Source organism: Hippichthys cyanospilos, chromosome 10, assembly GCF_059441005.1.
Source record: "Hippichthys cyanospilos isolate Australia breed blue-spotted pipefish chromosome 10, RoL_Hcya_1.0, whole genome shotgun sequence".
Lineage (NCBI taxonomy): Eukaryota > Metazoa > Chordata > Actinopteri > Syngnathiformes > Syngnathidae > Hippichthys > Hippichthys cyanospilos.
Window position 1 is genome coordinate 20,513,891 of NC_142378.1, and position 27,361 is coordinate 20,541,251.

Genomic DNA, 27,361 nt, shown 5'->3' on the forward strand with positions numbered 1-27,361 from the left:
ACGCCAAAGAAAAGCAGTATCATTGTGAACCAAATAGATAACTAGTAGTTTTCTAATGAAGTTTTGTTGAGACAGAGACTTAAGTGCAAGATCACAAGAAAATATTGGCTTTCATCGGTCAGTGGCAGCAATTAATTCTTCGGTTTTCACCACATTTAAATGAAGCAACGTGTGAACCATCCGCCCATTAATTGCGGTCAAATATTAAACCTCTTCAGCATGGTAACTACCATATTCCTCAGTGTACAGGTCAACCTCGGGTATAAATCGACCCCCCCGATCAATCGACCCCCCAAATAGAGTGGGCCTTTTTTACTTCAATTTGTGTGAATTGAACAAAAACGCGAGTAGAAGTCTACACCTGACTTTAGTAGACACATATCATGGCTGTCCAATTAAAACACATGGTGTGTGTTATTAAAATGATGGGATGACGGTATGTTTTTGAATGATTTGAAATTTCAATACAGTAGTTTATTTTTTGACACAGTTCAATCTGAATTTATCAAAAAGCCCTCAAAGTCATTATCACGAAAAATAGCTCCTCCCATTTAAAATCTCAGGTGTCCTCTCCTTCCTGCTTATCATTTGCGCAAACATCCTTTTTACTCTGTGTATATGTTCAGACCCGTCCAATTTTGTTTGAAATGGAGGTCTTCGGAGATGACTTGATGATAATATTATTTGGCACATTCTTTACTTATTGTGAGGTCAGAGCGTGGAAGGTTGCCCTTCACTGTTTTTCCCCCCCATCTGCTGAGATCCATGCCACCACGTGCAGGTCCCAGGCAGGTATGCGTGGCGCACTGTAGGCCCCGTTCCTGAACGAAGAAACAAGTTGGTGGCGCCCTAACGAGTCGCCATCAACTGCCACGTGGCGGGCCGTTCAAGGGCTGAAGAAGACAAGCCAATCAGTCTTTTCCTCCATCAAAGTCCTCAGGGAAAATGAACCACGCAGCCTTATCGTTGACAACAAAGAGGCAATAAGGCGAAAAGTGAGGAAAATGCATTTGAGAGTTTAAACCCAATAAAACCGATGCAACTACTGTATATGGAATTAGAGGTATATATAATCATTTTAAGCCTTGAAAATGACATGATATGCCTTATTTTCCATTCAAATTAATTTTATTCAAACATACAGTACATATGTGGAAAAAAATGGTGTGTTTTGAGATAAACAGGTATAAGTCGACCCCCTAAAATGAGGAAGAAAACTCAACTTGTACACGGAGAAATACGGTAACTCATTTGCGCCATCCCTTCATTCCAATTGTTATTCCCCTTTAAGGGGTGAATGCTGGCGAGTGTCTACAAAAGTAGTGACGCTTTTGATCTCCAGGGTTTTTACAAGGTTGTGGCTTTTATTGCAAGGAAATTTTGAGCATGTTTAATATTCCTTGCAACAAGATCAATGTCTAAAGAACTCAAAAGAACCCTGAAGGAGAGCATAAAAGCCGCTAACTTCGCTACCTTCCCCCCACCCCCCGTCATTGCGATAGGAGCTTTTGGGCTGCAACCAAGTCAGTTGGAACTGGAACACAATCAGAAGTCAGTGAGGAATTGATTAGAGCAAATTTAGACAAACAGAGCTGAGAAGTTGGCAGAGTAGTTAATGGACTGAACATTATCTTCATTGTTCACATGAGATGTGCTAATTTGAGAGGGGAAACGGAAGGATAGACTTGTTTTTTGTTTTTCAGGAAAGGGGTTTGGAACTTGTGACCTTATTCACAAAGACAATAGCAAATGACGGCAATCCTAATAAGAAGTTTCTAGAAGAGCAGGTTTTTGTGCCTCATGTGACGAAATAGACGCAAAGCCAGTGAACTCAGATGCCCTGCAGCTGCGGCTTAAGTGAAAGTTTCCACGATAGGCTCCCTTGAAATGAGCACACTTGGATTAGCCAAACTGGAAGCCTGCCAGTGTTCAGGGTTGATTATAATCAGTCAGTCAAACCTGTTAGCTCTTGCACCAATCATTTTGTATTTAATGCGAGTTACCTCCCATGAAAGATACTTGGCACATGTCGTACATAAAAAAGGTAGCCTCAAACATCTTGTGGATGCCTCAGTCCAAACACGCTTGCATCAACTAGCATGCATGGATGAGATGCAGGGAATGCTGATTATGTTCTCATCAGTGTTGGGAGTTGCGTAATTACTACAATTACTTTTTGCTGTAATGTGGTAGTGTAGGCACTACACACAAAAAACTTGAGTAATATTTTACTCAATACAAATAACAGCAACACGCGTTACAATGCATTCTAACATATAGCCCCCCAAAAACACTCCTACACTTTAAATTTATAATATTAATTGAAGCAGTTAATGATGACATGGATGTAATTCATTTGGTTGCCTTGAGATGGCGTTGGTGTATTGTTGGTTTGTTTTGGGATAATTTTGAGCATGTAAGTTTACTTAAGTTTAGTTTAAGGTCAATCCACCGGCTGTAATGAGTATAGTGAGCTACATTTAGAATGGCAAATACATATTTCCAGGTACAATGGTGAGTCATGTAAAAGTAATGCAATGGTAGTGTAATGTCTTAGATTTAAAATAAAGTGGACCCCCGGGTTACAGCGTCCCTGGCTTACGTTCTTTTCATATTGCGATGTGAAATACTGATTTTTTTCGTACCCTGTTCACGGTACTTTCCCTGCTTTGCGCCAAAAACCACTGTCATGACCCTAGGGGATTGGCTGTATTTGTGCTGTTTTGTCTCTATCTGCAGGTAAGGTTTAGGTAATTGCTCTGATTTTCTTTTGCCGTCAAACTTGCCTCCCTGAGCGCGTCATTACAATGCTGGTCGGCCTCACTCGTTTCAAAATGGTAGAAAAATAAAGATTTGTTCGATTGTGAGTGGTTACGAAATTTATAGTGCATTTTACTGGTTAATTCAAAGTTGAATGGGTTAGCCATGGGTCTCAAGATTCGCTTGATGTTAAAGAGAGAAGAAGATGATTTATATATGGAAACGAACCTGGAGATAATCAAGAAATATGTAGCGAGCCTAGTCTAGGCTACCATTACTAGGGAATATGGGCATAACGTACAGTAATATTATACAGTACGGTACGTACAGTAATATTATAATGTAACTAATTACTTTGGAATGACAGTAATAAGTAATAAATAAAGCATTTCAGTTTTGAAGTAACTTGTCCAACACCTGTTTTTGTTTAGTTTGATAGGATATTGCCCATAAAAGGAAAAAGCACTTACACAAAGCACAACTCATCAGTTCTTCAGAAGTGAAAGGATTTCACGGTCATTCACAGATAAAAAATATAAACAAATGAGAACTTTTGGTTTCAGATGAGAGCTTTTGGTTTCGGAATCCCACGGAGTCCCATGTTAAGAATACAAACTCTTAATCACGATTTCTGGCTTTATTTTTTTTTTTATCATAAAGGATGCCTTCCTTTTACGAATGCAAGATGGAGATTTTGATTAATACATTCAAATAAACGAATGACTTCCTTTCAAATTCTGTGATTATTTCCATATTTTTCCTTAACATTGTCTCTCACAGGAGTGAGTGTAATGATTGTGAAAATGACAGACCTCTGTCATCATTTTAAGTGGGAGAACTTGCACAATTGGTGGCTGACTCGATACATTTTTGCCCCACTGTAGATATGATTTTATATTGTATTCTGGTATTTAATACAACTAATTACTTCGGTTACTTTTTCCCCCATGAAGGGAGGCCTTTTTTTTTTTTTTTTTTTTAGTTAAGGGGATTCTTATGGAGGAGGTTTACTTCCAATCACAATTTTTGATTAGAATGACATGAATCCTCTATTATACATCTTCACAAATAAATGTAATCTAATACTTTTTTGAGCACTATTATTAGCGTTTGAAGGCATTTCTTTGATGTCAGGCAATTATTATTGATGGTTTGAATTGTCTTTTAGGATAGAATTAAAGGCACTCTGAATTTTGAATTCTTAACAAACTTTGAAATTCTATTCAATATTTTGCCATCCAGTGGTTTTTATTTTAGTATGCTTTTCCCTTGATATCACACATCAAAAACATCTAAAAGCCCGAGTTGGGTCAAAATCTCCCCAAAGGGTTAAATATATTAATAATAACAAAAATTAATACTTATGTTTCCAAAGCAAAAAAGGTAGGCATTAATTGGTGTTAGGTGTTTATTAAAGAGGGCATTATTATTTGTACTAGCAAATATTTTTTTAAACTCTTTATTAAGAGTAATACTGTAATTATTTAAGGTGAGGTATTTATTTATTCAAGTGGACAATGCACTCACTAATAACACACAGTATTCATTTTTAAATTTAGTGACATTTTTGGACTCACTCACCGTTAATTGAGGGAGAAAGCGTTTCCAAACCTTTGACTGATATTATTTAAACCCATTATACAGTACATTGAGAAAATTGTCCCTTTTGGATTTCCAGGAAATAATAGATATTCACCAGTCCTGACTGAACCTTTGAACGTCTGGGCGTAAATAATTGACTGTAGCACTGTGCAGAGAGAAGCAAGTCCTAGATTGTATTTGTGCCTCATGAACATCATTTTGCAGGTGACAAATTGCAAATACCACAAAAGGAACGGAGCAGGCGCACTTTCCCCACGTGAATAAATTAAAAAAAAAAAAGATAAAGCAAAGACAGTACAAAAAGTTTGTCATCATCATGATCATTGCTGATTAGACACCGGTAGGCCTGGCACGGCATTGTAAAAGGATGCCAAAGAATTCAGTCGCTGAAAGATTATCTTAAAAAAAATTGAAGACACTAAGAGTTCAAATAATTCAAGTCTGAAGGTTTTATAAATTGAACTTGACAGTGCGACATTCCCACAGGAAATGTTACACAGACAAAACAGACTTCACCCTGTGTAGCAGGTGGACTTGGTCACATGCTGCACTGTCTTTTCCCTGGGCAGGATGAGGCCCATCTCCTCGTTGAGCAGCCTGTACATCTTAGGGCCAGCCTGTAAGAAATTGCGCATTTGATCAAAAAGTCACTGCTATGCCTCCTCTGGCGCCTATTTTCCTGACTCAGGAAGAGTGGGGCCTTCACCAAGGTGAGCAGGTTTTGTCGCTCAGCAGCCAGGGCCTCGATGTCAATGTCCTCGACCACCTCCATCAACATTGTCACATTGTCTGTTTCTTCAACGCTGTAATTATTGAGGAAGGCCAGGGTGTTGGTGACCTGGCTCACCCTCGTGTAGACGTCCCTGTAGGAGTGCAAGATGTGGCGCAGCTTACTGTTGGCGATCTTGGCCAGCTTTGGCCATGACCAAGCTCCCGGTATCCTCAGCACGTTGGGCATGGCGGGCAGTGCTTCCAGCTCAGGCTTGCATGTGAACAGAGCAAGGAACTGCCTGTTCTGCTAGGTGGTGACCATGTCCAGGGAGATTCTGAAACAAAAATCAAATTTCAAATTAAATTGCTGGTGTAAAAATGTATTTTCAGGGCCATAGTTTCTTTTATCTTCAGCTAACTGAGCACAAAAACTTTCCTGTAGTTTCTAAGTTTCTCTGTCTTGATCTTCTCCTTGAGGTACTTGAGGGATGCGAACTTGTAGCTGTAGCTTGTAGGCACCTTCTGCATACAGGGTGGGTGGGCCACGCTGTTGCAAAAGTTGATCGGCACGGCTTCCTCGACAAGCCGCTTCCTCTGCCTCCCTCCATATAATGTAGGCGTCGCTTTAAAGTCACTGTCTTTGAAGTGCAAGGAGCAGGAGTACTTTTCGGCACTTGGTTCATCCTTCTTGTCTCTCGATGTTCTTGAGCCACTTGGCCCTCAGCTCGTCATCCCTGAGGAACTTGTGGAGGGTGATCGGGGTCCCTTTGGCGACTTTGCTACTGCTCAACCGCCTTGTTAGTAAGGTAGCCCGTTTTGCAGCCTACAACCCAACACTTCTTCCCTATGGTGCACTGAATAGTTTTTAGATTGAAAGGTAAAATCAAATAAAACACATAAAGCCGATTTTTTTTTTGTAAGGACACAAAAATGTCTAAATAATTTTGCAAAAAAAAAAAAAAAAGGGTTGTTGGCCAAATATTACCTTGTTACTTGAATGTAAAGTTACACTGTTATTTATAGATACAAAATCCAACATGGCGGCTGGCATAAAACAAAGAGCTTTTCAAATTGCAATTTCTTGTGAATAAATGCATAAATCTTGGACTTTTCATACATATGAACTTAAAACAGACTTGATTCTTGGTTAAGAGCTACCCCCCCAAAAAACAAACAAACAAACAAACAAAAAAAAAACGGACAGTTATCATTTCACATAAATATTTCAGCCTAAAGTTACGCCATTTTACGCCAATGTTTTCGAAGTACACGCATGACCAAATCACTCGAGAGACACTCCTGCCTGCTTGTATGCAATAAAAGTTGAGGATTTCATCCTTTTTCCACTTAAATTCGGCGTTAGAACGCAGCATATGTTTGAGTTGTTGGCGCAATGAAAGCCGACATGTCATTCAGCCTGGCCCGGCCCCATACGGGAAGCCGTTGCGCAATGTAGGTAAGAGTTGTCTCGTCAACTATACTGTAGTGTAGTCTGTAAACTAAACATTGGATTGTTTATATATAGAGCTCTTGTGATATAGTTTGTGCTATAATTTACGGTTTGGTATTGCACAATTAGCTTTTATTACGTGAAGACTGGCATTTTTATTATAGTTGGCTTTCATTGTTTTACTGCTTGCACACATTCTTGGAAATCTACAGTAGAAGTCACTGACAGGATAGAAAAACATAACAAAATGATTGCATTTTCATCAATTCATTTATATTAGGTCTTAAAACCCCCACTGCACATCGAAATGAATGAGGCTTCTTAGTGGGAAAAATATCATATGCATCAGGGAACGATGGCCAAAGACATTTAAACATGGAGGGGCAGCTCACTTGGCTATTCAGGCTGTGATTCATCGGATCGATTCTAATAGTTTTGTTCATTTCTATTGTGCACAGTAGCAGCTATAACTGGACTAACTGGATTACTTTTGTTACTTTTAGCTAGTATGGCAACTGACAGCATAAGATGGTACCCTTACTGAATACAAAAGATCTGCAGGTGATAACCGCTGGCAATCTAAATTTATTTGCAGGCCTCATGTGTCTATCCCCACCACTCAATTTTTAATGTGTAACCCCGCCAAACAATCCTGCCTGCCCCCAAAGTTGTGTTCCAGCAAGTGGAATGATTTATAAACCATCATAATAATTCAAATAATGCATTCAATATAGAATAGAATGCCTTTATTGTCACTGTACACAGGTATACACTGCTACAATTAGTACATAATAATGTGAACAATAAATAGAAATCATACATATAAATAAGAATAGAATAGAAATCTTAGTTTCACATGAGTACAATCGTTCTTATTTTTAGTGTGTTCTTGTTTTTTTGTTGTTTAGAGCAAAAATAGCTCTCAGGATAAAGCTGTCACTGAGTCTGTTCAACAAGCTTTTTTGAACCCTGTATCTCCAACCAGAAAGCAACAATTTGAAGGCATGAATTTCTACAATAAGTCAGAGGGTTCAATGTCCAGCGATGTCATATTTGTATGACAGTATTTACTGCGTATGTGTGTCAACAATGTATATACAGTTTGTTTTTTAATTACCGTAAATAAATGATTAAATACGATGATTTCCACTTCATGAAAATCCAGCTTTTTCACGCGCCATCAATGAAAACAAGAGCCCTCAGTGTAACAATACAATTGTGCACATAATGTTGTCCATTTGACAAAGACATTTAAGAGTTCATATTTGGTCAGTCACGCCATATACAAAATCGTTCCTACCTAATGTTCAATTCTGATTGACATTGTTAGAGAAATAATTATAAGAGGGAATGTAGTATTGTATTTCTTCAAACAGTGACTTCTGCGCTCATAAATGCTAGACATCCTTTGCCAAGTGCAAATAAATGTTTTTGTTGGCCTGGAGGGGATAGTACAGGTACACTATATAGGTAAAAGTTATCCTTACAAAACATTATACTTAAAAAGCATTGCAAATTACACCCGGATTGATGAACATAATGTTACATATAAATTAAAACATATAATAAAGGGACACTTTTTTTCCTGAGGTCAGATGGGAATAAACCAGATAAGCATGATAGAAAACGGAGAACTGAGAATTATTATTATTATTATTATTGCAAACAGACAGAATTTGTGCAAGTGGTTCCTCTGGTTCTGCTTTGTGATGGTGGTCCTACTTTGACTCCTCTACTTTTACTGTCATGTTAGTGTTGGAGTGAAAAGTTTCCAGTAGTCCCTACCCAGACCCCCTTTATAAGGATTAGCAGTGTGGATTTATACTGTGCCTAAGAAGGATTTCAAGATACAGATAGCAGCACTGTGATTGATGAAGGCTTCGCATCAGTACACTAAATACTGACTAATGCTGGCACAATGAGTCACAGCTCATTACTTAGGAGAAATGCCTGAGATAAAGAACTCTCTAAACCCCGCCTACTCATCTGCTTTTTCTGATTCAGCATCGCACAACTTGAAATTAAACGCCAAGGAAATTTTGGGTCTCTTCGATGAAGTGCGAAATCAGTCATGGTGCCTTGTCTCAAATCTAGTCCCATCCAGCCGCTTAACCTCACAAGGGTCGCAGGCTTGCTAGTGCCTATCCCAGCTGACTTTGGACACAAAGAGACAAACAACAATTCACACACCCCAACAGACCTAAGGACAATTGAGTATAACCAATATGCCTGCCATGCATGCTTTTGAAGTGTGCAAGGAAGCCGGCGAGAACCCACACGGGTTCGGGGAGAACATGCAATCTCCACACAGGAAGGCCGGAGCAAGGTGGATTTGAACTTGGGTCCCTTTAACTGTGAGGGGGACGTGGTATTCACTGCGCCACCAAGCCGTCTCAGAAGGTTTTCCCTCAAATAAAATGTAATGGCATTAAACATTTTCTAAAAAACTAGGGATGTCCTGATCCAGTTATCTCAAGTTGGGCCTGAGCATATCATTTTAGCTGATTGGTATTGAGGGGAATTTTATTTTATTTTTTTTTATAGAAAAAATAAATATATATTTTTGGAGGACTACAAAGCAACCACAGGTAAAACTACTGTGCTTAAACCTGGAGTGTGAAACTCATTTTTGCTGTGAGATTATAGTTTCTGTCATACGGCCAGTAGGGCTATGAGGTCAAAAGTAATTTCGTAACATATTTTTGAAATCAGAGGCCGGCAAAAACCGATTGGGAATTAAAGAAAAAAAAGCTTGTCCCCCCCCCCCCCCCAAAAAAAAAAAAAAAAAAGAAAGTTAACAGTTGAAGACAACTTGCAAGTTTGTTATTTTAGCCAAAAACAAAGTCAAATCAGCATTTCGCGGGCCAGATAAAATGATGTGTCAGGCCAGATCTGGCCCCCGGGCCTTGAGTTTGAGGGCAGTGGCTTAAACCAAGTTGACTACCCACACATCTGGCTCATGTTTTTCTATAATTTTCATCTAGAGACATCATCTGTTTACTTCTCAGCAATCGCCTTGTTAGAACACACATTTAGTGAATGTGAAATTTGGCAAAGTATCTTTACAAAAAAAAAAAAAAAAGAATTTCAAAAACAAAATATGCACTACCACTGGAATACCACTCACTGTAAGGTACCCACTTGAACTGATGGTGGCCAGAGCTTGTGACGTTCGCTTACGCCATCTAATGGCGGAGTGTCTGAAGCTCACGGGTAACTCCGATTTTTGCTTGCAACTCCAAGCTATGAAACGATTGTAAAAGGCTCATGACTTTAGCAACCGGTAGGTCGCGGCACTCTCAAAGTCTCAGACACATGTTATTAGAGTAAAGCACAAACCGCGGAGGGGTTGCGTTTGTCCAGAGCCATTGTGCACCATCGGGCCTGACTCTTGTACTCATCAGGACGAACCGCCGCATAGCTGACGGCCTCCACAGACCTCCTCTTCTGGACCTGGTGGAGGAGGATGCGGTAGGTTCCGGTCAGCGGGCTCTTGGAGTCCGAACAGGGATTGTTTTGCAAGTGAAATGCGATGATGCCCAAGTTTGACAGGAGGGTCTTTACTTCCTTCTCTTCACTGCACAGAATATTGGTGGCTTGAGTCAAGTGGGCCGGGGACAAGGGCAGGGGCAGGTAAGGACCAGGGTACTCCATTCCCCTCAACCAAGCGCTGTCTGAAACCTGGGTAAGAGACGAGCGGTCCACTGGTACGAGTCGCAACAAGCCCTTGATGATGAACTGGCACTCGTCGGGCACGTACGCAGGGATGCTGTAAGCCCCTTGGAGGATACAACGCTTCAGTTTGCTCAAATTGTCCCCATAAAAAGGCAATGTGGCGGTCACCATGAAATACAGGACAATGCCTAATGACCAGATGTCCGAATAGCAGCCCACATAGCCCTTTTCCCGAAAGAGTTCGGGCGCAGCGTAAGGCGGCGAGCCACAGAAATTGGTGAGCGGCTCGTTGGGAGCACTCTCGCTGCTGAAGCCAAAGTCACCGACCTTGATGCAGTAGCTGGTGGTATAAAAAATGTTCTCCGCCTTGAGGTCCCTGTGGACGATGTTGTTCTCGTGCTGGAATGTCATACAGGAAGACATGTCAGTGTTTTCATTCTATTTCACTTTCACACTTCATCTCATCATCTTTTGGACTTGAACACTGTTCAATTGCATTGCATGTTCCCCTAATCGATAAAAGCTGACATATGTCAAGAAAAATGATGAAGAGGAAATGAATTTTGGTATCAAACTTAATCAGAATAAACAGTCCATTTAGTCACAATTAGAATAAACAGTCCATCTAGTCACCTATATTTACAATACCTAATAAAACTAGCCTTCTCTCTTCCATTCTAGTGGTTGGTATTCAAATGAATATAATAAAGAAAAAAAATCATCCTTTCTTGTATACTGTATACATTAAAACTCCTCTACAACAAAACCGGCATGTACAAAAATACCCTCCAGTGCGAAAAAAAACATCCATGCATTGAAGCCTTTCCTTCTCTTTTACTTCCTCATACAAGGAAAAAATCCCTCTGATGCATAATACGAAATGTTTTTTCTGCATTTGCGTTGCACTGAAATTCACTAGTGCGAAAACAAGTCTGCAGCAAAAGTCTAGCTTGGTTTATACTTGACATGCCGTACAGCATACAAACGGCACTACACGATAATAGAGGTAGAGAATCCTACTCGATTCAAATGATCTAAACAGACTCCTCATCTCTCCCCAATGTGGTGCTCGCCAGGAGTTGTTTACAGTATTTAGATCACGGTATTCCTTTTCAGAGGAATCATAAAGGTTTTTGTACCAGGGAACTTCCATAAGCAATAGTTCGTCCGCCATGTTTTCCAAAGATATTTCATTAGATATGCGTTGCGGAAAATCTGCTATGCGTGGACTCCGCGAGGAGGGGCATGGTTGCCAAAATAACGTCATTTGACACTGTGTAAGATTTACCTACTAACAGCAGGAGTAGGAGTGTTTATTGCTGCATTCACCGTAATGGTGCGAAAGCTCCCACAGGCGCATTGCGAAAAATTACACATACTGCCAGAGAGTATGTGTAATTTAGGGAGATTACGGTAAGTGTAGCAATAAACACTCCTCCTCCTGCTGTCCGTAGCTATAACAGACACGGCGACCTCTGGAGGAGTGCCACCCCCCACGTAATATAATTTAATGATAACCTTACCTATGATTATATTTGAACTATACTGTTGGTCGTTAAGAACATTTATTTGCAAGTTTTTGAAATTTATAATTGTTTAATTTATTCATTTTTAAAGAAAAACAGTCTAAATCTTACACAGTATCACTTTAAACCAAGTGTAACGCTTGAAGATAGGATCAAAGAAGTAAAGATGAAAGCTGGATAAAGCAAAGTGAAATACATTATGCAAGAAATTGATGTAAGTATGAAAACAAATGCTTATTCTAGATTTGCCAATTTCTTTTTCTTTTTTTCAATGTTGGATGATTTTGTTTTTAACTTCAATCAGATTGTAGATTGCACAACAAGTTTTGTAGGTTTCCGCCTGAGACATAGATTTGCTATAGTGAAAAGTCCCGTTGTAAAAAAATTCTGGCTGCAAATATGATTTCGTTGTAGAGGAGTCCTAAAGTAAATATTATTTCACAAAAACTGGAGCAATTCAAAACAACTCCACTTTAAAGAGGTGTTTCACACTCAAAGAGAATAATAGTGCCCATAATGAGGTCCATAATGGATGAGTGGATAAAAAGGATGATTTTAAATACATGAGTGTCTTCACATAAAAGTTAAAATTTTCTATAACCACGTGATTCAAAATGCCTAAATCTCTTGAAATGAATTCAATGGCAATTAGTATTAGCCAACATCTCAAGAAACTGGTCTTTTTTTTTTTTTAAACAGCGGGAGCTGGAAAAAGATAGTGTAGGTAACTCAACTGTCAACCACAAACATTGATCTATCACAAAAATGCCTGCCTCAAGTGAATAATTAAAAGGACACTAAATTATGGTATTTTTAGAAATAAAAAGCAAATGTTTTTATAAGTCTTTTTCATGTACAATATAAACATTTGCACATGTGTCATGGGGTCTTGTTAAATGAAAATGACATCAGATGTACTTAGGTTCAGTATCACAGCTCATTTGTTTTCTGGGTTTTACATATGGCGGTCGTAGGATAGCCATGATTGGTTGTTAAAAATAGACTTTTTAGTTTAGTTTAGTATACCTTTAACAATTTTAAAACCGTATTTGGGTCATCTTGAACTACGGTTCGTCACTGTTCATGTTTACCATACATTTGTTGACACTAGTCAATGGGGATTTCATAACCAAGAAGGAAAACACACACACACACACACACACACACGGATGCACACATCTTCCACGGAATTGTCATGTCCAATAAAGTTGTGCAAGTTGAAACTCCTCAAGGTAACTTTGGTTAGCATAATTTGCGTCCTGTGTCTTTTATTGACACTATTCTAAGTAGTGCTTGTGTGCGAGAGTAAAGTGACGTCATGTGGAAAATGTGCATGAAAATATCTATTGTATTTTACATTTTCATTTTTACACATTAATTTTACAGTTTATATTTGAACGTTTGCACATTACCTTTAACCAGTACTTATTAACTGTTTTTATTCAGAAAAAATAGTCAGTCATAACCTACTTTTAACTTCTGGGTTTTTAAAGTTCTGGACCATGATTTTTTGTTTAATTTGACTTTGAACTAACCAGTAGTGGCATTTAATGATTTAACTCAGTGACAAGGACAAGAAATTTCGTAAAGTAAAACGATAAGGTTGTGTGCCAGTGACAATTTTTTTTTTAAATGAATAGATGAATAGATGACACTCGTGGCCAGCCCTCTTAATATTAAGCCAATGAAGCGCTATAGTAGTACGCAAACTGTTTTTTTGGCCTCAAAATTTTGGCCATTTTCATTGTTTTCAATGAAGGACTGTTGAGATGCTTCAGCTGCCACTAAACCCAAAAATATTAGTGTCAAAGTCACTACTGTGTAGAAAAAACATCTTTTCATTCATCCATCCATTAGCTACCACTTTGTCTGGGGTCGGGTCGCGGGGGCAGCAGCTTGAGCAGGGAAGCCCAGACTTCCCTCTCCCCGGCCACTTCGTCCAGCTCCCCTGGGAGGATACCCAAGCATTCCCATACCAGCCGAGAGATATAGTCTATCCAACATGTCCTGGGTCAACTCCCAGTGGGACATGTCCGAAACACCTCCCGAGGGAGGCGTCCGGGAGGCAACCTAACCAGATGGCCGAGCCACCTCAACTGGCTCCTCGACACAGAGTCCCTCCCCGATGACCGAGCTTCTCACCCTATATCTAAGGGAGAGCCCGAAAACCCTGCGGAGGAAACTCATTTCGGCCGATTGTATCTGGGATTTCATTCTTTCAGTCACAACCCACAGCTCGTGACCATAGGTAAGGGGAGGAATGCCTTTCAGTTCAGCTCTCTCTTCTCCCCCAAGACCCCAAGATACTTGAACTCCTCCATTTGGGGCAGGACCTCATCCCCGAACCTGAGAACGCACGCCACCCTTTTCCGACTGAAGACCATGGTCTCAGATTTGGAGGTGCTGATTTTCATCCCAGCCGCTTCACACTCTGCTGTAAACTGCTCCAGCGAGAGTTGGAGGTCACGCCATGAGGAAGCCAACAGCACCAAATCATCCACAAATAGCTGATATGCAATGCTGATGTTCCCAAACTGGACCCCCTCAACACTTCGGCTGCACCTAGAAATTCTATCCATAAAAGTAATGAACAGAATTGGTGACAAATGGTAGCCGTGACGGAGTCCAACCCTCACTGGAAACGGATTTGACTCATTGTCGGATATGTGGACCACACTCTGACATCGGTCATACAGGGACTGAAAGGTGCATATCAGTGCGTCGGGTACCCCATACTCCCGAAGCACCCCAAACAGAGCTCCCGAGGGACACGATGGAACGCCTTCTCATAAGTCTGCAAAGCACATGTAGACTGGTTGGGCAAACTCCCATGTCCCCTCGAGGACCCTGCCGAGGGTGTAGAGCTGGTCCACTGTTCCCCGGCCAGGACGAAAACCACAATGCTCCTCCTGAATCTGAGGTTCGACTTCCTGACGGACCCTCCTCTCCAGAACCCCTGAATAGACCTTACCGGGGAGGCTGAGGAGAGTGATTCCTCTGTAGTTGGAACACACCCTACGGTCCCCTTTTTTAAAAAGGGGGACCACCACTCCAGTCTGCCAATCCAGGGGCATTGTCCCCGATGTCCACGCGATGTTGTAAAGGTGTGTCAACCAACACAAGCCCCACAACATCCAGAGCCTTTAGAAACTCCGTGCGGATCTCATCCATTCCTGGGTTCTTGCCACCAAGGACTTTTTTGACTACCTCGGTGGCTTCAGCACCAGAGATAGAGGAGCCTACCTCGGAGCTTTCAGACTCTGTTTCCTCTAAGGAAGACATGTCGTGGGATTGAGGAGGTCTTCACAATATTCTGGACACCAGCTCAAGACATTCTGAGTTGAGGTCAGCAGCGCCTCATCTCCACTGTACGCAGTGTTAATGGTCTTTTCACAAAAAGCTAATTTTTCCCTTAGGTCAAAAATAACTGTGTCACTCAAATGACTTATGTTTAAACAACGATTACTAAAAAACAGAAGAAGGTAGAATCATACTTTCTTTTTCTCGGTAAAGAATGGAATCCAATCTTTTGATGTGCACATAGACATAGCAAACTATTTTGGCGACCTTGAAAGTTCCATCAAAATGCTCAAAATTGGCTGGCACTCCTGGTGTTGCCTTTTTGCTTAGCACTGAAAGAGTTAATAGTTGACTGTAGAGTGGTATCGAATCTTTGTTTGCTATTCAAAAAAAATATTGGGCGAAATGACAGCTTGTATCTAGGTTACCTCGTGTCAAAAGGTACCACTGTAATATCATTAGCTCTAAATACGTATAAATGAAAACCCTTGTACTTTCATTCTGTGCACACTACAATCACAATAATATTGCAATGTCAAGTGAAAATCAATATTAGGATCAAATTGGACATCTCCTGTACTGGACTTCAGCACTGTATGTTTAAACATGTATTGTCTGAGAATCCTTATTGCTTGATAATTACTAGCAAGGATTATGAGTACATGTACTGTATATAAAGACAGCTTAGTTTTTACTTGAGTTTTTATTGACCACTTCACGGAACACGGAGTGGTTTATGGTTTTCTTTGTGCATAGCATGTGAGTGTGTGGATCTAAAAATGTTTCTGTGACTAATGCTTACCATGTGTTTCACAGCAGAGACCACTTGCGCAAAAATCAACTTGGCCTCCAAGTCGCTGAGCTTCCCCCTGGTGGTGACGCGAGAGAAGAGATCACCACCGCTGCCGTATTCCATCACCAGGTAGAGCTTTCTGCTCGTCTCCATCACCTCGTAGAGACGAACTACATTAGGATGGCAAAGCTTTTCCATGCAGTGGATCTCTGAGGAGCTCAAGGGTTGGGGACCCTTATCAGCCTTGCGCTGCTTTTCCATTATCTTGACAGCCACTCTCTCTGGAGAAAGCGCAGTAGAAAAAAACGTATGTCTTTTTCCCACAATTCCCCATGAGTCTTGATAAAAGGCCTCTGCAATTCTTCAAACAACTCAAAACAGAAAGAATTAGAGGATGCTTAAATGGGAAGCCAGGTCAAAATTTTCTTCACAATAATATATTCTGTGATCCCACAAGATTAAAACGAGCATTTGAATTTATGTTGTGTTTGTGGAATTAGGTAGCAAAATTTATCTGTTTTTATCCATCTCAGAGGGTGGCCATTATGCCATTTACTGAAAATGACAACACAGTTTGTGACGACTCAGTAACGACCAATCGCACCTCAGCTTGCAAATGTCCCGTGACCGAAAGCCAGAAAACTGGGGAGCTGTGGCTGGCCATTACCTGAGCTCTGAGCAATTGTGATGTCATTTTCAGTTGGCAGCAAATGTTAAAATGGTCGTTACCTTGAGATGGATAAAAACTATATATGACAACCGGGGCAAAATGAGGTGCCAACTGTGAACTTGAATGACTAAATTTAGCAACTTTGCAGACAAATCGTGCCTGTCCATACTACAATAAGCAACTCCCCCAAAAATATTTTCAATAAATAACAGTATAAACAAAGATAGAGGTAGAGCAGCTTATAGGAAGAATAAATAAGTAAAGGAAATAAAAGCAGCAGACCTTTGGTCAAGGCATGGATGCCCAGTCTGACCGATGAAAAGTTGCCCTGGCCGATCTCCCCGCGGAGCTCGTAGAAGCCTACTCTGCGGCCGAGGATGAGGTCGTTGACTATCCTCTCATTGTGGGCCATGTCATAGACCACCCTCTCGAAGGGCGTCAGTCGTGTCCTCTCTGACTCGCTCAGCTGTGGAGGGGCAGTGGCAAAAGCAGCAGCTGAGGCGTTGGAAGTCGGCGGCTTGAGTGGCTTCTCCACCTTTGGGGACTCATCTCTGCTTTTTTTAGTTGCGTTCTGCTTCGGCCACAGCTTAGTTTTGATGGCTTTTGGAGATAGACACATTTGAAATTCAACTTGGTTATGGTAATGGTAGTTTGTGCCCATGAAATTAGCACAATAAATCAAGGTCCCCTCTTCATATGCTATATTTGAAATTGTAAATGAATGCATTACTTGGGTAATTTTAACTTGTATTTAATTTTATGAACGTACATTGTACAAAAGTCTACAAAATGTTCATCCAGACACTAAGCTTAAGCAGCTTTCAGTGTGTCCAGTCTGATTGTGGGCTAAAATTAGTCAAGAGCTGGTTCAGCCAGTCCTCAAAATGGCAAGGATTAGCTCTTTTAGATACAGCATTAGTTTGAACTGGAAGTCAGGCAACAATGGAAAACTTCCATAACACAGGTAAAGAGATAAAATCATTTAATTTTCTCTGTTTTGCACACCCATCCATCCATTTTCTAGGGCCCCTTATCCTCACAAGGGTCGCAGGCGTGCTGGTGCCTATCCCAGCTGGCTTCGGGCAGTTTTGCACACTAATTCTAATATATGTAACCTAAGGCTGTGTTTTTTTTTAAAGGAGACCAAGATAACTCTGCCCCTTCTCTTGCCCAACAAAAGTAAATACAGGTTAAATCTAAAGGGAAAGTTTATATTTACATTTTCTACATAGTCTTTAACTGGAGGTGCAACTTTTTTGTTTTTTTTTTTGTTTAATCTACTTCGGTAGTTTGACTGTTAATGGACTTAAAAAATATTATACAAAGGAACAAAAAAAACCCATATCTTTTCCAAGCCAATTTTGTTATAATTGACAAAAATGAATTTACACAATATGATACTGTAATCTTTTACTATGATAGTGACAGTCAATACCAGACCTCACGTATATTAAAAAATAAATAAGATGGGGCAGCTTGGTGGTGGAGTGGTTAGTCCCGAATTCAAATCCAGCTGGCTCCGGTCTTCCTGTGTGTAGTTAGCAGGTTCTCCCCGAGCCCGCGTGGTTTTTCTCCAGGCACTCTGCCCCCGCCCCATTATTTATTTTCCATGCCCCCAGTGAGGTAGAGCAATTTGCAAAATCCATCCTATGTCCTCTATATTCTAACAAAGAAACTTCTACTTTGATTTGAGGAGAGTTGTTGTTCAACAACCTTTATAACATTTTGAGGAAAAGAGAAAATCATGCTACATTTGGACCATTTTCTATTTAATGTTCATTAGAGCGAACAACTGCATTCACTAAAAAATAAAACTGAGACCAGATGATGAAATAATGAGCAAGCCATTAACAATGCTAAAAACTCCAACACATTTGACATCAAATGCCTTATTCTGATAATACGAAAAATTATCATAAAAAGGAATAGAGGGAATGGTTGCATCCATTTTGAGCAGTTTGCAAAATAAAAAAAGGTAGCACTTTCCCTTGGCCAGTCCCCAAAAAATACTGGGGCACAGCACATTAATACTGTGGCAAGTGTAAAAGAGGTCTGGCGATGCCCATGTTTATTACTATGCCTTGTTAGGTGCGTCAAGCTCATGCAGCACAACTACACAATAGTTTCGCCCAGCTCAAAACCATCAAAAAAAAAAAAAGTTGTGAAAAAACATACAGTTGAACTACAAAATATGTATTGGCCAGAAATTAATAGAAAAAGTACCTGCATGCTGGTATTTCTTCATGGTGTCCCTTAGGCAGTTAACACCTGACTAGGACTGGACATGGTGAAGGCAGCTTCATTAGATGAGCCTCAATCCTATTAGTGCAGCGTATTAGTGAACCGCTAACTGGCTTCTGCACCATGAACATTTTATAGAAAATATCAATTATGTTTTAAACGACACAGTTAGTGGGCTCATATGAGTATTTTTTATGACCCTCCATCTATTATTTATTTTTTAATATTTAATATCTTGTAATGTTGAATTACCATAATATTCATCGTTATCATACAGCATTTTGACCAACCATGTTGTTTTGAATGTGCTTTAGTCAGATTTATTTTAATCGTCTCTGCTGAGTTCAGGTTAAGTATGCTGAGATCCTTTGGAATGAACTACATAATTATATTACCAAATTAATTATTAAAACAAATTAATTATTAAAACAAGTGAGTAAAGTATGTTTTATGTTTTCATTTAAAATATAAGTTTGGTGAAAATCTAAGATAAAAAAAACGAAAATTTGAGTTTTAAGTCAATACAGACAATAAAAAATACATTACCATAAAGCATGGATGAGCTTCAATTTCAACGTTCTTGTAGTCCAAAAAGACAAAATGTTGTTGGATTGCGTGTAGAATCTAGCCAATAGTAAATAACTGATTTACAATCCCGCCAATCGTGGATAATTATGAATCTGGCGGGAGAAGAAAAGGCGGGACTTACTCAAAACCTCCGGACGAATCAGCGATCTTAGAGCTCAAAGCAAGCGGAAGCACATGCTAGCGTTCTTCCTTTGTTGTCATCTGTAGCATGTTGCGGCACAAGCACGTTTTTCTCTTTGCTTACTGTCGAATTTAACGACGGTGGAAGAAAAAGGAAAAATGGCAGAAGCTGTAGGGGCACCAGTCGGCCACGCGGACCCCGAGGGCGACCGCTGCGGTAGCGAGGAGGAGAGCCGTGCGGCCGAGGCGCCCGAAGATGGCATTCACCAGCAGGCGACGGGCCCCGCTGCCGCCTTGGGCCACAACAGGCTGTCAAAACTACCGCTGACCCGCATCAAGGCCTTGATGAAGTCTGACCCAGACGTGTCCCTCGCCAGCCAGGAGTCTGTCTTCATCATTGCTAAAGCCACGGTACTGAGCTCCTAACAAACAAAAAGACCCTCAAGCACTAGATTGCCCTGTTGGTTATCGTGAGATAATTTGATCTCGCGATATGTAGTGGTTACTCGCAGAATTAACGTGAGATTTCTCTACCACCTCGTTTGTATTGCCACAGTCAGTTTATCTTTCAAAGTTAAAACGAAATTAAACTTTTTTTTACTCTTGTTATTCAGCCGTTTAAAATACATTTCAGCTGTGTGATATTTGTGGGATTTTACTATCAGATGGCTTCTTTGTAAATGTTCGGATAAGTGAACAATTCAATGTGTTTGTGTTTTTAAGCTTTCAAATCATTACTGCATTTCAGTTGAGCGAATTAAATAGAAGAAATATTTAAATAGTAGAAGTATTTTGTGCTGTCACAGAGTGCAATTACGTTTTTAATTTATTGAGTGTTAGGCGCCCTCTACTGACACTGGAATATCTTTAGTGTCAGTAATCTAAGAAAACGAGAAGGGAATGGTCGCAGTGGGGAGACCTCGAAACTCAAGGGGAACCTCACGATGAGCGGAAGTATCGCAAGGCAGTTTAATTACCGTTGTTGCTGAGAGAATTTATTTTATATATATATATATATATATATATATATATATATATATTATATAGGCTATTTTCCAATTAAAATTTATCATTACACGTCAGGTTACAATGTCAGGTTATATTAGGCCAGCAGAGAAGGCCTTGCTGGCCCTGCCGGGCCACCACTGATGAATTTGTTCCACAACAGCTAGACATGGGAATTTAGGGTTTAGGCAGGGCAATGATGGGCATTTAGTATACATTAACAAAAATATTTAAAAAAAAAAAGATCAAATTAATCATTCAACTAATGCTTGTATCAATTAATAGTACAACGAGGATTATGTCATTTTGCGTTGACTGTTTCCATGCACGCACACAACAAGCTCCCTCTGTTATGGCAATGATGGTACTGAAGCTGACAAACGAATGAACACGTCTCATTATGATAAAACTAAAACATTGGTGAGTTTGGTTCCCCTGTAAGGGGTTTTGGGTCCCTCAGATAGTTCTGGTACACAATGAGAGCTACATTTGGCAGCTACACGTTAAGGCAGATGACGCGGGATGGAAAAAAAACAAAACAAAAAAAAATTACCGGCTTTGATAGACTTGGATGGTTTTAAATAAATGTGACTTCTAAAACCGCAATATATTACCAATCCGATGCCAATCCCAAGCCTAATGTGCACATTGCGAAAAGTGGGATTTAAACTGTTAAAAATTCATATGTTTTCTTTTCTATATGACAATTTTGATAAGTAAAACCTTACTCAGTATTCAGTATAAGCAAAGAATACCTTGAACATTAGGCAAAAGAACAAAGCTTGAAGGTTACAAATTGAGTAAAGTTTAGTGTGTATTTTATGGGTGTGGTTGTAGTTTGGAGTAATGGTGGAAACATGTCAATGATAAGTCACCATTGCAGCCATCTTGTTAAATTAAAAAAAACAAAAAACAAACTTTGATTAATGCTGTTTTGGCCTAAAAATCTTCACATTTTACTGTCACATTTTTATGGTATTATGGCAGGTAACATCTGACTGAATAATTTCAATAAATGAAAAAAACAAAAACATGTAAACACCTTAGTCACGAAGAAAAGGTGTTTAATTCGCTTGCTTTTGGATTTTAACATAACTACTTGTCCCACAGGAGCTGTTTGTTGAGATGATTGCAAAAGACGCTTTGGTATATGCGCAGCAAGGCAAGAGAAAGACATTGCAAAGAAAAGACCTGGGTGAGTGCATGGAAAAGAAGAACACATAAAAATGAGGGACAGTCAGACATTGGGTACACCTGCTGGATCAAGCAAGATCCAAAATAAAATCCACATGTTGAAAACTGAGCTTTTTTTTTTCAGCTCTTAAGTCAAGAGTATTTGATTCAACATTTGTGTTGGCATGTGTTAAATATGGCGTGTGCATCTGTTATTAATTTTACTGAAATTGATATTTGCAAATTATTGACAATTCTTTCTTCCACAGACAATGCAATTGAGGCCATTGATGAGTTTGCTTTTCTGGAAGGTGAGCTTCATTATTTGGGGCAATACCATACTTTGGACAACAGTATTCTGCTAATATCAAAAATAGGAGTTCATTACAGCCAGACACAGTCTAGCAACTCTTTAAAGGTAGAGATAGACTGATAAAACCTTGTGACGTTTTGGAGGTTTTCCATCGATTTGGAAAAACAGTCAAAAGCCTTGAAGCCTTCTAAAATATAAGATGAAAACCACAGTAGGGACATCTGGTGGTCAGTTTTAGTCATTACTGCCACAATCCTTTAAATCAATCCATCCAGCCATTATCTCAAGCGCTCATCCTCATCATAGTTATGCGCATATATTTGAATCATTTACGTAATTTCCGGTGTGGTAGGTTTGTGCATGAAGCCTCATAAGCATCATCATGGAGATTTGATCAAGGCTTTTGTAGTAAGGTTCAAAGTAGTCTGTCTCACTTGGATGATGCATACTTCGGAGTTTTGGTTTAAAACGTCCCATCTCTATTTCAAAGTCCTGATAGTTAATCTCTCTTATAGTAATCAAGGAAATGAGTCAAATGTCCATTTTATTTGTTAAATTTTCTTTTTTTTTCTATTTTCTTTTCAGGCACATTGGATTAAATAGCTGCACAAAGGAACACCCAACCATAACCACCCGACCCTTTGATCATGTCTTTTTTTTTTTTAAATGCTTTGATTGAACAATATATATACATTGCATTTGAAATATATTGCCATAACGTGTACATTGTTTGTAAATATTGTTAAAACGTAGATTTTCTGTTGAAATAAATGTCTTCTCTAGACTACTTTTGTTCAGAATGCATTAATGAGAAATCATTGTTTTGTTTTTTTCATGTATGATAACTGCACTGCATGTTTTCCAAATGATGCACAAGCAAATTGCAATTGCATTCTCCTAATTAGCAAAGTAAATTAACAAAGTAAATTAGTGTAATGTGGTACCATGGTAGGCTTGTTAGGGCATTCATTCGTTTGCACTCGCTTATCATGTATAGGGTCATTGGTTAGAATCTATCTGAATCGGGTGCACTTTAGACTGGTCACCATTTATTCATCCAACCATCCATTTTCTAGAGCCACTTATCCTCACAAATTGTCGCAGGATTGACTGATTACTGGTGCCTATTCCAGCAGACTTTGGGCAGTAGGCGGGGGACACCCTACACTGGTTGCCAGCCAATTGCAGGGGCACACAGAGATGAACAAACATTCACGCTGCCAATTACACCGAAGGACAATTTAGTATGTCCAATACACCTGCCATACGTGCTTCTCGATTGTGGGAGAAAACCAAAGTGCCTAGAAGGAACCCATGCAGGCCTGGGTAGAACGTGCAAACTCTACGCAGGAAGGCCGGAGCCAGCTGGATTTGAACTGGTACTTGACCTGTGAGGCGGATGCGGTAACCACTGTGTCACCGAGCCACCTACCAGTCATTCATTATGACATTCCTAGTTGATCAGTAAACATTTATTATTTTTAAAATGTATCAATCTCAAGTTGAATCTTACTGGCGTCTATATTATGGACTCAAGCAAATAATTGAGATATTTACCATCAATTCAGGTATAGGAGGAGGAAGTTGTAGACTCAGGTGATTGCTGTCCAAGGTGCTGACTATATATTGTGCAGAAATGCATGTTTGAACCCGTCCGCAAAGTGTGGCACTACTTTTTTTTCCATTGGAAATCCTTTTAGAATTTGTGGCTCAGATAGAAAACACAATGTAAAATAGGCCAAAGGACTGACTTTGATTTATATTATATATATTATTTACAGTAACTGTTCAAGCTGAGCTTGACATGATATTTTAAAATTTCCACAGTTAAATATATGCATATGAATTATGGAATCTTAGGTTTGGCCCATTGAAATTTCAATGTATAAAATATGATTCTTGTGTTTTTGGTGGCTATACCTCTAACAAGGAAGAAAAACCTCGCCCTTTTCAACCAAAAGCTGACCGCCAAGAGGAAATGACAACAGAGCAAACGTTGCGATCAGTAGTAGGAATCAAATTCTCCATAACCATAAAAAACAAGCGTTTTACTGCGAAGCAAAAGACGCGTCAGGAGATCTCACACACACACACACACACACACACACACACACACACACACACACACACACACACACACACACACACACAGTAACACCCGATCCTCCCAGTAAATCAGTCCCTTTGAAAACAACTGAAGGATAATCCGCCCTCCAATAGGGGTAATTTTTCAATAAGTGCATTGTCTTTCGGTACAGGAACAGTGAGCAAAGAGTCGTTTGTCTCTTTGCCACGTTCGACAAAGATAAATGTTTATGTATGTGGTAGTGGTGTGAGGCTGTTCGCCTAATTATTGTGTTCTAATACTGATAGTTTGTCCTTGCACTGTTGTGTTATGTATTTATGGTTTGTGTGCTTTGAGACGTACTCATCTATTTCATTATTATTAAAGTTATGTTGACAGAGAGCAGGGGTAGGGAACTCCGGTTCCTCGAGAACCATCCTGCCTTTTTTTTTTCTTTTTATGTTTCTCACTTACGACATACCTGATTGAAATGATCAGGTTTGTTATCAGGCTTCCACAGGGCTTGCCGATGAGCTGATTATTTGAACCAGCTGTAAAAGGCAAGCGAGACATTGATAATTGGCAGGATATGGCTCGGGGAACCGAAGTTCCCTACCTCTGACATTATATATATATATATATATATATATATATATATATATATATATATATATATATATATATATATGTTCTTACATACTATATATATATATATATATATATATATATATATATATATATATATATATATATATATATATATATATATATATATATATATATATATCCTGCATGACAATGCCAATTGTCATGCATCATGTTTCTTGATTATCACCCAAATAAGGGATACTATACATGGCTTTGAACTGTGTTCGAGTGGCAATATAATGACAAAATCATAGATCTATTGTTAATTTTGAGTGTGGATACCAGAACTGAAATAATAATGTGGAAAGTATGAATATCTATGGAACATAGGCTTAGAAATAACTGACAAATGTTGCCTTCCAGTGGTGGGGGAAGAAATAAAAAAAAAAAAAAGTGGCAAATTTCGCACTCCAATGGTGGGTAAAGAGTGGGCAAAATACAGTGGCGGACCAGAAAAGAAGGTCAATTTTGCCCTACAGTGGTGACAGACAGGTGGGGGAAAATACACAGTTGGACCGACGAACCGATGATTACAGTTTTGCCAGACTCGAAAAATGACGGACCGACTATGACGAATGTCAGACCAGCAAAATTCTGTAAGTCGCCCACCTCTGCAAATTAAGATGACCTCACGCTAAGATACAAGTATAAATAAGTCGATCTGCGAGTCATCTAGACCGCCATCACAGACCAACTTGACAATGTGAATGTCTTTATTCATAAATTATTTTATGAAATTGAACTGATACGCTTATGGCTGTAGCTTGAGAGCTAATGACGTGTGACTCCAAATCCATATAGTGTTTGAAAATCAAATCAAATTCTATCAAATTTTTATTTGTATAGCCCTAAATCACCGAAGTCTCAAAGGGCTTCACAGATGAAAAGAGGTCATGTGGAGACCTCTTTCGAAAAAAGAAGTCGTGCAGAGACATCTTTTCAGTGTAAGGTACACAACAGCATCCTCTGTCAAAGCTCCCAGAAGGGGAAGGAAAAACTCAAAAACCCCAATTAGGGGAAAATCAGAAACCTCCAGAAGGGATCAGAAGGGATCACAGGTGCGAGGAGCCCCCTTCCAGGCCCACAGGTTGAAGTGGATGCAGCATGTACCAAATATAGACATACACATAAACAATATAGATTACAGAAAACAAAATCATTCTTATAAATTATAATTGGTCCATCACAATGTTTTTAAGAGACGAACTGCCATGTAACCACAACAATAAATAAGTAAACAATAAATAACATAAAAATCTTTATTTGTAATGATTTAATCTTACTTTGTAATAGCATTCCACTACAGCATTTGTGTGTGCAGCATGACGAAGGGCTTTTTCAAATGAACTGCAGTGCTTGTTTCTGCCAGAAGAGGTCACTAGATGTTATAGGAGCTTCCCAAAATGATGCCATTTTCGACGAAATTGGCCCCAAATGTGTCAAAAAAGCTTCAATTGTACATCACTACAAATTTGTATACATTCACCTTAACACGGAAACCAAATACGCTGTTGAAAGCTCATATAAGTGCCATTCTCTGCTTGACTTTTGGCGGTGCACAGAACACGCAGATCAACTAGCTTTGCCATGTAGCTTGGCGTGACGTCGTTTTAATTTGCATATCCAGATCCACAAATGCAAAGGATCAGACCCGCAAATCCAAAAGAGAGATTCATGCAGACGTAAATGCGTTTCTCGCAAGTTCATAGTCGTGAAAACGAAAGTTGTATTCAAAATGTGCGCTTGAAAGTTTTCAATTCGTAAACTCAACACAATTTGGAGTCATACTCTTCGGACTTGTTCAACACACACATGTTTATTTGACAGCGGTCCTATCCCATGGTGTTACAACCCCAAATTCGTGTTGCAATCGAGTTTCTGCTAAATCACCGTTCAAGTAAAGCAGGGTGGGGGTTGGGATGGGGAGTGGGTGGGTTAGTGATGGTTGAAAGTTACAAAAAAACTCCAGTTTCGAGTTTACATTAGGAATGTTCTAAAATCTCACTGTCTGTTGTTCTTGCTGACCACATTCGTGAAACCCATCCAAAGTGCTCACGTTCACTCTCAAGGTACAGTCAAGCCTCCGCAAGTTGTTGCAGAATGGATTTTCCAAATAAATGTCTGAGTGTATTTAAGAAGACTTTTCTGGGTTTAGTGTTTCGGCTGACGATGAAACAGAACTGTGAGAATCACAGATGTTTGGTCCCATGAGTGCACCAGTCAACTCCCTGCAGTGGAATGTCTTATTGACACATACACACAAAACACATAATCTCATGTTGAAGGACTGGACATTGTTTTATTTCCACAGTCAATAGAGACATTCTAATAAGGCAGTCTCAGGCGAGAAGAAAATATAAAGCCTCTCACTGAATGATGTCAGTCATGGGTAGCCTGATGATCATTTTCTTTTTCATAAACCATCACCTCCAAATTAAAATGACAAAATTAGTTTTGTTTTTTTCTGTTTTGCAGCTGGTTAGTGTGGCCTGTCCTCAATAGGATGTCGCTGATTGGAAAACGTAGTGAATTAGAGCCCTTCAAATAAAACACAGCTTTGACTATCTTGAAATTGCGGCGAATGAGACTGCAATTTCAGTCCTATGTCACAACCTGAGCCAACAGTGACACAAAGCAGCCTTTTTTTAGACGTGCCATTTTGCATGCATATGCAACAGTTCAACACCTGATCTAACACGTCTCTGCACACACCTGCATCGT

The 27,361-nt window shown here is 39.6% G+C and overlaps 2 protein-coding genes across 5 annotated transcripts; one reads left to right on the forward strand and one right to left on the reverse strand.

Annotated features, from left to right (window-relative positions):
* Nucleotides 1-9,317: 9,317 nt before the first annotated feature.
* Nucleotides 9,318-19,889, reverse strand: LOC148417489 (serine/threonine-protein kinase NIM1). Of its 4 annotated transcripts, XM_088426342.1 has the most exons (6): nt 19,438-19,889; nt 19,275-19,352; nt 18,711-18,806; nt 16,770-17,087; nt 15,827-16,098; nt 9,318-10,597 (listed from the first exon to the last, which is right to left on the reverse strand). In XM_088426342.1, exons 3-6 carry the CDS (start codon nt 18,730-18,732, stop codon nt 9,845-9,847), a joined length of 1,365 nt encoding a protein of 454 aa, XP_088282468.1. In that variant the 5' UTR covers nt 18,733-18,806; nt 19,275-19,352; nt 19,438-19,889; the 3' UTR covers nt 9,318-9,844. The 4 variants fall into 4 exon arrangements, with proteins under 4 accessions (XP_088282468.1, XP_088282470.1, XP_088282467.1 ...); XM_088426344.1 differs by lacking the exon at nt 18,711-18,806; XM_088426341.1 differs by having other exon boundaries at nt 16,770-18,806.
* Nucleotides 19,254-22,714, forward strand: pole4 (polymerase (DNA-directed), epsilon 4, accessory subunit). The gene is made up of 4 exons (XM_088426346.1): nt 19,254-19,847; nt 21,552-21,636; nt 21,884-21,925; nt 22,513-22,714. Exons 1-4 carry the CDS (start codon nt 19,596-19,598, stop codon nt 22,524-22,526), a joined length of 393 nt encoding a protein of 130 aa, XP_088282472.1. The 5' UTR covers nt 19,254-19,595; the 3' UTR covers nt 22,527-22,714.
* The last annotated feature ends 4,647 nt before the right edge of the window (nt 22,715-27,361 follow it).

Excerpts from the sequence above, each read along its gene's own strand:
- pole4 (XM_088426346.1), top strand. The coding sequence starts at position 19,596 with ATGGCAGAAGCTGTAGGGGCACCAGTCGGCCACGCGGACCCCGAGGGC. Across the intron at positions 19,848-21,551 it reads TCATCATTGCTAAAGCCACG|GAGCTGTTTGTTGAGATGAT; the intron begins GTACTGAGCTCC and ends CTTGTCCCACAG. Across the intron at positions 21,637-21,883 it reads ATTGCAAAGAAAAGACCTGG|ACAATGCAATTGAGGCCATT; the intron begins GTGAGTGCATGG and ends TTTCTTCCACAG.
- LOC148417489 (XM_088426341.1), bottom strand. The coding sequence starts at position 17,214 with ATGCATTCATTTACAATTTCAAATATAGCATATGAAGAGGGGACCTTG. Across the intron at positions 16,099-16,769 it reads CATCCATGCCTTGACCAAAG|AGAGAGTGGCTGTCAAGATA; the intron begins GTCTGCTGCTTT and ends CGCTTTCTCCAG. Across the intron at positions 10,598-15,826 it reads TCTCTGCTGTGAAACACATG|CACGAGAACAACATCGTCCA; the intron begins GTAAGCATTAGT and ends ATGACATTCCAG.